This window comes from Phyllostomus hastatus, unplaced genomic scaffold (assembly GCF_019186645.2).
Source record: "Phyllostomus hastatus isolate PE091 unplaced genomic scaffold, TTU_PhHast_1.1 phas_scaffold_177, whole genome shotgun sequence".
NCBI classification, from domain to species: Eukaryota; Metazoa; Chordata; class Mammalia; order Chiroptera; family Phyllostomidae; genus Phyllostomus; species Phyllostomus hastatus.
Genome location: NW_025334012.1, coordinates 993,041 through 1,003,158, shown reverse-complemented (window position 1 = coordinate 1,003,158; position 10,118 = coordinate 993,041). Strand labels below are relative to the sequence as shown.

The 10,118-nt window shown below is 53.7% G+C and overlaps 1 protein-coding gene across 2 annotated transcripts; it reads left to right on the top strand.

Moving 5' to 3' along the window:
* The first annotated feature begins 279 nt into the window (after nt 1–279).
* On the top strand, nt 280–9,472 carry SSRP1 (structure specific recognition protein 1). 2 transcript variants are annotated; one of them, XM_045858387.1, is made up of 18 exons: nt 280–354; nt 817–953; nt 1,392–1,577; nt 2,462–2,567; nt 2,855–3,045; nt 3,151–3,381; nt 3,507–3,610; nt 3,704–3,832; nt 4,038–4,259; nt 4,987–5,059; nt 5,172–5,180; nt 5,481–5,619; nt 5,747–5,792; nt 7,018–7,147; nt 7,550–7,720; nt 7,893–7,981; nt 8,511–8,697; nt 8,960–9,472. In XM_045858387.1, the coding sequence occupies exons 2-18, from the start codon at nt 900–902 to the stop codon at nt 9,029–9,031; spliced, it is 2,139 nt and encodes a 712-aa protein (XP_045714343.1). In that variant the 5' UTR covers nt 280–354; nt 817–899; the 3' UTR covers nt 9,032–9,472. The 2 variants fall into 2 exon arrangements, with proteins under 2 accessions (XP_045714343.1, XP_045714344.1); XM_045858388.1 differs by lacking the exons at nt 280–354; nt 5,172–5,180 and having other exon boundaries at nt 481–953.
* The last annotated feature ends 646 nt before the right edge of the window (nt 9,473–10,118 follow it).

Below are 10,118 nucleotides of genomic sequence, written 5' to 3'. Positions count from 1 at the left end.
CTTAGCCCTTCACTAAAGTGTCTGTGCCTTTTTAAGAGCCCTACGCGTTCCCATTTTCTGGTCTGACGCTACCCGGGTGCGACTTCCTCGCGGCCCGCTGCCCTCAGGTCCTCCGGAGCCGCCGACGCTCTAGGAGACCGCCTAGTAGGCGGGCCGAGCTCGCGTCTCTCTAGCCAGCTCGTCCGCTCTATGATTCAGGTACAGTTTCCGGTGGCGGGACGCTGGGTGCGCACGCGGGAAAACCTTCCCCAGTGTCCCCCACCCCCATCCCCTGTGTCCCCGCCCCCTCCCCCGCGTCCCTCAGCGCGCCCACCGCCCCCACCCGGGCCGTCGCGAGGCTGCTTGTTCTAGGAGGTGGGTGGTCGCCGTCCCCGTGCCCCAGGAGGGTGCGAGTCTCGCTCCCCCGCGGGCCTCTCGAAATGGACTGTTCCGTGTTCGAATCCGCGGGCAGCGGGCGAATCCATTTTAGGGGGCGGGGAGAACCCTGGTCTGGGGCCGCAACGCGGTGGGAGCATTGGGAGGGAGACCCTGCACTCTGAGCTGGGTTGGGGCGCGGGCGAAGTGCGGACTCCGGGAGGCCCTGGGATACCGCTGCTCGTTGCCATGGCGCCCGGCGGAGCGCCCAGAGCCTGTGTCTGGCTGGGGTGTAAGCCCTGCTCCAGGCTCGGTTCTCTAGCCGGGGCCTGGCCCCTCGAGTCCTGTGAAGTCCGCCTGTAGGCTCCTAGGCAGAGCCACGGGTTGCCTGCCACCTGGCCCCGTCGGTGGGCAGAGTGAGGTGGTGTTTTTCGTGCTCACGTGTTTCACATTTGAATTCAGGTTTTCAACCTGCTGAGTATCTGCACACCCATCCAGGAATTGGGGCCCAGCTCCCCAGTTGAGGCCAAAAGGGGCAGGTCATCATGGCAGAAACACTGGAGTTCAACGACATCTATCAGGAGGTGAAAGGTTCCATGGTAAGAAGGGCTCAGGCTTTTGATACAGGTGGGAAGCTGGGAGAGAAATAAACTTTTAGTCCATTGACAAGAGCTTGTGTCCATGATGATGTTACTTTGGAAAATGAGTTCAGAGTATCACGTGTACCTGGTGTTTCCCCAACAAAAGGCAACTGTGGCCGAGTACAAAAGTTACAGGGTCTCAGAGTTTGAAGAGACCATCCCTGCTGCTTAGTCCGGAATCCCAAAACTGAGGACCTGCAAGGGTTCTGGATGCCAGAGCCCAGGTCAGAATCTGGACTTCCTGGCTACTTGTCCCTTTTTACTGGCCCCCACCACTTCAGCTGCGGCTTCTGGATTGATGTCTGGCCAGCCGAGAATGGGTGGGTATTGGTTGGGACTCTACCCCACAGGCACTGTGTACTGTCCCCCATACATTTGGGCCTATTTTTCCAACAGAATGATGGTCGGCTGAGGTTGAGCCACCAGGGCATCATCTTCAAGAACAGTAAGACAGGCAAAGTGGACAACATCCAGGCCGGGGAGTTGACGGAAGGCATCTGGCGCCGTGTGGCTCTGGGCCATGGGCTTAAATTACTCACGAAGAATGGCCATGTCTACAAGTATGACGGCTTCCGAGAATCGGTGAGGTGTCTTGTTGCCGTAAACCCTCTCCTGTGGTGCCATCTTATTTAATTTTAATTTTCTAGGGAGTTTGGGGCTCTTTCCTTTGATAACTGACCATGCAGCGGCTAGTTTGGGCCGCACAGAGTGGGGCCATCCAGGCCACAAAGCCCTTGGCATTCCACTTTGGGTATCTCGGCATTCCACTTTGGGTATCAAATCTGGGGAGTGTTTTTGTGTCCTTACTCCAGAAGGTTTCCTGCCATTGTGATTTTTTTTTGTGGTTTCTGCTTGTTGCCTTTATCCAGGTTCGGAATCTTAGCTTGATGCTTTGGTTTGGGTTTTGTTTTTCCATTTTGAACTGCTGGAGTTAAGGACTTCATTTTAATGTCCACTTTCATCAACGCAGTACGCACACAAAGATTGCAGTGAGAGGCTGGTAGCTACGAATTGTCAGTTTCTTATTCTACTTGGGCCTCCCAGAGATCCAGTCCCCAGAAACTCTCTCTTTCAACATCCTCTTTTAGCATTTTATTTTTTAAAAAGATTTTATTTATTTACATTTTTTTACTTATAGAGAGAGGAGAGGGAGAAACATCAATGTGTGGTTTCCTCTCAGGTGGCCTCCTCTGGGGACCTGGCCTGCAACCCAGGCATGTGCCCTGACTGGGAATTGAACTGGCAACCTTTTGGTTTGCAGGCCCACGCTCAATCCACTGAGCTACACCAGCCAGGGCTCAACATCCTTTTAAACAATGTTATAGCTGAGACTCTTAAGTCAGTATGGATATCTGATCAAAAGGTATATTGAGGCAGTTTCTCAGAAGTAGAAAATCCTAGAATGTTTAAGTTTGTGTTAAAAACATCAGGGTTTACTGGGATTGCTCTCTTCACTGCATCCGCAGGAGTTTGAGAAACTCTCTGATTTCTTCAAAACTCACTATCGCCTTGAGCTAATGGAGAAGGACCTGTGTGTGAAGGGCTGGAACTGGGGAACAGTGAAGTTCGGTGGTGAGTCCTGGGCCAGGCTGAGGTCTGGGGAGAAGGTAGGGTGAAGGTTGTCAGCCTTCAGCTTGTTTTGTGCTGTTTTTGTCACTGTCTCTGATTTCCTCTCAGTTTGTAATTCGTCACATACTTGTTGAGGACCAACAGTGTTTTGGGCACTGTGTCTGGTCTTGGGGGTGCAGGGTAGATGCAGCAGCCATAGCGCCCTGTCCTCAGGGGACCTATCTCTGACGGAAGGGGGTTTATGCACACTCAAGGGGAGATGCTGTGTCTTGACAGCCCTTTCCCCACAGGGCAGCTGCTTTCCTTTGACATTGGCGACCAGCCGGTCTTTGAGATACCCCTCAGCAACGTGTCCCAGTGCACCACAGGCAAGAATGAGGTGACACTGGAGTTCCACCAGAACGATGATGCAGAGGTCTCTCTCATGGAGGTGCGCTTCTACGTGCCTCCCACCCAGGAGGATGGCGTGGACCCTGTGGAGGTGAGGCTGCCCCTAGTCACCTTGGGGGCAGGTGGTGCTGAACAGGCGCTGGCTGGCCTGGGAGCAGGATCCCTGCTGCTCTGGTACCAGTGTGTGTTTTTGCAGGCCTTTGCCCAGAACGTGCTGTCGAAGGCAGACGTGATCCAGGCCACGGGAGACGCCATCTGTATCTTCCGGGAGCTGCAGTGTCTGACACCCCGAGGTCGGTATGACATTCGGATCTACCCGACCTTTCTGCACCTGCACGGCAAAACCTTCGACTACAAAATTCCCTACACCACGGTGCTGCGCCTCTTTCTGCTGCCCCACAAGGACCAGCGCCAGATGTTCTTCGTGGTGAGCAAAAACTACTGCGGGTCTGCTTGAGTCTTTAGTAGATGGATTCCCCTGGGGCTTAGTTAATTAGCAAATTCTCATGAGGCATCAACTGGTGCTAAGTCTTGTTGGCTCTTCCTTTTCAGATCAGCCTCGATCCCCCCATCAAGCAGGGCCAGACCCGTTACCACTTCCTGATCCTCCTCTTCTCCAAGGATGAGGACATCTCCTTGACGCTTAACATGAATGAGTGAGTGCCCCCTGGACCCAGGCCCTGCCACGGCCCTGCAGGGGTGCTCTGGAAGCCAGCTGTGCTCGTGACCTCATCTTCCTCTGTTTGTAGGGAGGAGGTGGAGAAGCGCTTTGAGGGGCGGCTCACCAAGAACATGTCGGGATCCCTCTACGAGATGGTTAGCCGGGTCATGAAGGCACTGGTGAACCGCAAGATCACAGTCCCGGGCAACTTCCAAGGGTGAGCGTGCAGGCCTGGGCTCCTGGGCTACAGGGACGGGCCGTGCCGCCTCTAGGGGCCTGGTTGGGTGGTATCTCGATGGTGCCCGTCAGCTCCCTCAGAGCCACTTGGTGAGGCTCTTGGGCCTGCGCACACGCGTTGCTCCCGAGAGGTGGAGCCCGCTGCTGCGGTAGGCACTGACTGGGCTCCCCGCGCCCTCCGCCAGGCACTCCGGGGCCCAGTGCATCACCTGCTCCTACAAGGCAAGCTCAGGACTGCTGTACCCGCTGGAGCGGGGCTTCATCTACGTCCACAAGCCACCCGTGCACATCCGCTTCGACGAGATCTCCTTCGTCAACTTTGCCCGTGGCACCACCACCACTCGCTCCTTTGACTTTGAAATCGAGACCAAGCAGGGCACTCAGTACACCTTCAGTAGCATTGAGAGGTGAGAGCCTTTGCCAGTCACTGCTTGGGCATCCTGGTTGTGACCCAGCCTTGACCCGGAGGCTGGGGCCCCCTCTAGGCCTGCGACTCGTTGCCGACTTTGAGCTGTGAGCAGAATTTTTCTTTTGCTTCCCTGAGTTTTGGTTATTTTCCTTGGAGTGCTCAGCCTTTGGAAGCCTTTATATTGCTTTCTTTTTGTACTGAAAAAAAGTATTTGTCTTCTATATTACAAAAACTCTGCGCTCAGTACTAGCCCTTCTTCTCCACTGCCCCTGTGGTGGAAATGCTATCTCTCTCTTTCCTGGAATGAGCTTGGTGCCTGACAACACAGCAGCTAATGTTTATTGAGTGCTCACTGTGGGCTAAGCAAATTAGAAACCTCTTTGTGCTTAATCCTGGTGACAGCTGTGAAGTGTGAAGTACAGACCAGTAAAAAGATGAAAAATCTCCTCCCCCAACATCCTCCCCCTGTTTGGTGCATATTTGGTAAGGAGGTACACACTCCTCCCCACCTTTTCTCAGAACTCAGAGCTGCACAGGTTCCTCCTTCAGGACTAGTGTAGGACCCCTCACTGCTGCCCTCCAAGGGGCCCTGAGATGTTGGGGTGGAGAACACGGTCAAGAGCTCTGGGCCCCAGCGTCTGTCCTGGCCCATGGGTGTCTGAACAGTGTGCTGTTCTCCCCTCAGTGACCTTGCCCATCTGGTAACTCTGCATCTCCCCTCACAGGGAGGAGTATGGGAAGCTGTTTGATTTCGTCAACGCAAAAAAACTCAACATCAAAAACCGAGGATTGAAAGAGGTACCTCTGTGTTTGGGAAGGGTGAGCCTCTCCCCTTCCTTCTGTGGTGGGGAAAGGGGCAGGGATTCTTCCGGCTTCTTTTTCACTCTTTCTTCTTTTCTTACCCTTATAGAAAAAAGAGGTGCGTGTGACCCTTCCCCCCCTCCTGGTGCAGGTTTTTTCAGCATGACCTTAGCTCAGTCTCTGCAGCCCCTCAGGATCCCTCAGTGGGACTGGGAGAGGGAGGGGCTTGGACTAACCTTGCTGTCAGGAGGTCTTCAGGGCGTGAGCCCTGCACGCTGGCTGTGTGTGGACAATTCAGCCCCAGGGTCTTCTGGGGGCTGCCGCTCTGATCTTACAGGCATGGGGGAGTGCTTTTGAGTGTGCAGGGGTTCTGGCACCAGGGCCAGTTGGCCCTTACTCCCAGCTTATCCCTGCCCAGGGCATGAACCCAAGCTACGACGACTATGCTGACTCTGACGAAGATCAACACGATGCCTACTTGGAGCGCATGAAGGAGGAGGGCAAGATCCGGGAAGAGAACGCCAACGACAGCAGCGATGACTCAGGAGAAGAAACCGGTGGGCTAGCCTCGGCGGTGCTGGGGTGTGGGGGCAGTCCGGCTTCCCGGTGGCCAGAGCTGGGTGTCTGGGGAAGGGGGTGGGATTTCCATGGGATGAAGCTGATGCGTCCTGTGTTCTTTTTCAGATGAGTCATTCAACCCAGGTGAAGAGGAGGAAGATGTGGCAGAGGAGTGAGTTTTGGTTCCACCTCACGGGAGTGAGGTGGTGGCTTAAGGGGACCAGAGATTTCTGGACATTTATTGTGTCCCAGCATAAGCTACTGACCCAGAGAAGACACGTGACCTCCAGTGAGGTGGTAGATGGAAATGCTTTGAAAATGGGCAAGGGCTTTGGAAGTGCAAGGCACTTTGTGAAGCCAGAAAAGTGTGGTGGGGAAAGGCCAGAACTTTGTGTGTTCGTGTAAGTGGAGAGTCCAGGGATGAGGTTGGCTCTAGGCACCTGGATCAAGGTGCTCAGAAGCTGTGGGGGATCTGTTTCCGTTTGTTCAGATTTCCTTATTTGGGGTAGGTTTGCCCCATGTGGTGCCAAATGACCTTCAGAAGCTCTGGGCAGGCTTAACACCCAGGAGCGCCTCCTCTCAGAGCAGTAGTAAGCCGTGTGCTTACGTGGCCCCTCCGAGGCTGAGTTACGAGCATGTGCGGGGAACTGGGCCATGTGTCCGTCCTCAGTGCCTGCGGTTGGCTGAGCCTGTCCTGAATGGCGGCATGGTGGTTCCCAACAGAAAACTGGGACTCTCTTGATCCTGAAGTATTTGGAGTAAATGTTGGACAGGAATGAAAAAATAAAATCGATAGCAGTCCACTCTCTGTGCTTGCCACGTGCTTCTTCGTAGTGAGTCAGTGAGTCAAGACTTAGGAAATGTCTTGAAAACGGTTCAGTGCCATGCAGGTGTGGGCAGTTCTGCCTTCTGTGAGATTTCTCTGTGTTTCATTTAGGACTTTAATTACATGGGTGTGTACTGGGTTAGACTGGAGCTGGTTTCCCCCACTTCTTTTTAGTAACTGTCTCTTTACCAGAAAGATTACAGGGTAGATTAAGATGATTAACTCAAAGGAAGTGGTGAAATGGACGTAGGCATGCCGATGAGACAGAGTTTCTGTCCTCAGGAGCTTGGGGATGCAGCAGGACCTGGGTGAGGCTGAGCCCAAGGAGAGCAGCTGAAGCCCATTTGGTTTTCTTGGATTGATTCACCCAATGGTCCATCGCTATGGCTGGGTGGTGGAAGCCACCCTAGCACAGGGGAGGAAGCGGGGTTGGGGATGGAGGTGGAGGCTTTGTGGTCCTCCTCCCACTCTCTTTTTTCAGATGATGTTTTTGGACTTAATTTTCTTCCTGTCCTGAGGCCATGGGGTGCCGTCCTCCCTTCCGGAGTCTAAGCCCCACTCTCCTTGGCAGGTTTGACAGCAACGCCTCTGCCAGCTCCTCCAGTAATGAGGGTGACAGTGACCGGGATGAGAAGAAACGGAAACAGCTTAAAAAGGCCAAGATGGCCAAGGAGCGCAAGAGCCGCAAGAAGCCCATGGAGGTACGGCCTCTCCTCTGAAGGGGAGGGTGCTGGGTGGCCATTGTCTGTCTCCGGTCCACCACCAGCGGGGCCTGTCGACTGGTCCTCCTGGAGCTGTTTTTTGTAGTTAGTGAGTACGGCCTTGACTAGTTTTCTTCTTGGAAGCGTTTCTCTCTGGTCCTTCACGTAATCAGCTTCTGGGGGAGATCTGAATCAGGAGACCAAAGACAGGGGCCCCTAATGAGCTGGGCACGGGGGTGCGGAGGGGAGGAAGAGCTGCCCTTAGGGAGTTCTCAGTCCAGCTTGATGCTGTTTAGTCCTTTTTACACTTTGTGCCCAGGGAGGTGACACAGATAATTTTGTGGGGAGAATGCAGGGGTCTGTGGCGTATAGACAGCTGAAGGCATTTGGGTTGTCGTGCAGGTGAAGAAGGGCAAAGACCCCAATGCCCCGAAGAGGCCCATGTCTGCCTACATGCTGTGGCTCAATGCCAGCCGAGAGAAGATCAAGTCAGACCATCCCGGCATTAGTATCACGGATCTTTCCAAGAAGGCAGGCGAGATCTGGAAGGGAATGTCCAAAGAGAAGAAAGAGGTGAGCAGCAGCAGAGATGAGGGTGGTGAATCTTGTAACCAATAGCGGGGCGGGGGCCCATTGGAACTTTTTTGTGTAGGTTTTGCCTGCACCTGGGGGGAGACCTCATTCTCTGTTCTCTCTGTGTGGTGGTGTGTGTGTGTGTGTGTGTGTGTGTGTGTGTGTGTGGCAGGAGTGGGACCGCAAGGCTGAGGATGCCCGGCGGGAATACGAAAAAGCCATGAAAGAATATGAAGGGGGCAGGGGTGAGTCTTCTAAGAGGTGAGTGTTGGGAACAGAATGGCCCAGTAGCCGCCTTTTTAGCAGATAGTTTTGCAGGCCCAGGTTGAGAACTGGGGTGTCGAGGAGAACAGAGTAGCCTCCGACGGCAGCAGGACAGTGCTTCTCGAGGCAGGGCAGGCAGGTGCCTACACGTGGGGAGTGTGCCAGGGGATTCCTGGTCACTGAATAAATATGGCCCATGTTCCTAGAGGGTCAGTTTTATTTGAAGGTATAAGATAAAAATATATATATTATTACAGATCATAATTCATACAGATCTTGTTTTTAAAGAAAAAGCAAGAGATGTCAAGTATGACATTTGTGTACGACCAGGACATGGCCTCTCAGTCTTCTGGTTACTCACAATGCTTTTCCTTGGGGCCCTTAGGGCTGATATGGCGGGCTGTTGACTCTAATGTGATGGGCACTGTGGCTGGGACCTAGAGAGGCCTTGTGAAAGCTGGGGAGGTTTGGCCTTGGCGATGGGGTAACCTCAAGGCCTAGCCCCTTTGCCTTCTTGCTAATGTAGGGACAAGTCAAAGAAGAAGAAGAAAGCAAAGGTAAAGATGGAAAAGAAGTCAACGCCCTCTAGGAGCTCGTCATCCAAGTCAGCGTCAAGGCAGCTCAGTGAGAGCTTCAAGAGCAAAGAGTTTGTGTCCAGTGATGAGAGCTCTTCAGGAGAGAACAAGAGCAAAAAGAAGAGAAGGCGGAGCGAGGTGCGGCAGGAGTTTGGGGGCTGTGGGGCCTGGACGGGTGAGGGGCATCCGAGTTGGGAGATGGCAGATGTTTCTGCGCCGGGGTTTGTGGCTGGCCCATAAGAGTAGTGGGATGGAGTGGATTGGTGGAGTTCTGGGGCTCGGAAGGCTAGTGCTGGAATTTAGGGACCGAGGTGGGGACCTGGGGGCCCTCACCACTGAACAGTGGCTGTGAAGGCAGCCAGGAACCTACCATTTCCCTTAAGAGACATTTGGTTTTCAGGACTCCGAAGAAGAGGAACTGGCCAGTACTCCCCCCAGCTCAGAAGACTCAGCATCGGGGTCTGATGAGTAGACAGGAGGAAGATTCTCTCTCCTGGGCTTCTCCGGTCACACGCCCAGTCTCCCTGCGCCCCACCCCCCCATGTTTTTGTACCACTTTCTCATACAAAATGTAGCGTTTGGATTCTGTGCCATCTGAACAAGCCGTCCCGGGGTGTGCACTGTGCTGGGACAGCAGGGGAGGCATCTTCCTTGACTGCTGCTTCACAGGGACGATGGCTCTTTGTAGTTTGGGGAGAGACTGGGTGGGAGGCAGGGCAGTGCAGGGATTCAGATCCTCATCCTCCTTTCCTGACCTTGGGGACATAGCTGCTTCTTGTCCTGTTCAAGTTGCTGCAGCAGGGCTCGTGTGAGGTCAGGCCTGTAGCTCCTAACTGGGGCATATTTCTACTTTTATTTTGTATTTCTGGTCTGTGAAAAATGAACATTTAATAAAGGGAACTGACTTTGGAAACTGTGTCCATGTGCCTTCTCTCTGTCCTATCTGTCGTGTGGCTCTCATTGTTCTCGGTGTTGACTGCACTGTGGACTGGGCAGGGCCCTGCTGGGCAGCCGGGAAGCGAGTCTTCAGGTACATCCTGTTCTGTTCCCGGCTGGACAAGCATTGGTTTTCACCCTCGTCTGCCGTGATGGGCCACCTGAGAGTCTAGAAATGAGAGCTGATCTGATTAGGCAGTCTCTCTCACAGTTCACTCCATTAGCCAAGCTAAGGGGAGGCAGCTACTGTCTCCATCTCCAATCACCTACGAATCAAGGGTCTTCCAAGGTTTTAGATAATGGAATCAGGATTGACTGGCCTCTCTGCAACCAGAATGGAAACCTGAGCCCCGAGAGTTGGGAGGGTGAGTGCGGTGTGGGAGTGGGGGCGCAGTCTGATGGGGGTGCAGGAAAGACGTGGAGTACGCTGAGGCTTTTGTTTTTCAGGGAGCAAAGGGGTGCACCAAGTTAGAAGAATTTGTATCTGGGAAGCGGGCATAACAGAAGATAAGTGAGGAGAGTGACCAAAATAGAGCTTCCACTCTTCCTCCTAGTGGCTGTAAATCTGAATTTATACACGTGCAGTGGCCACGTTGCATACGCTCTCAGGTGTTTGCCCCAGG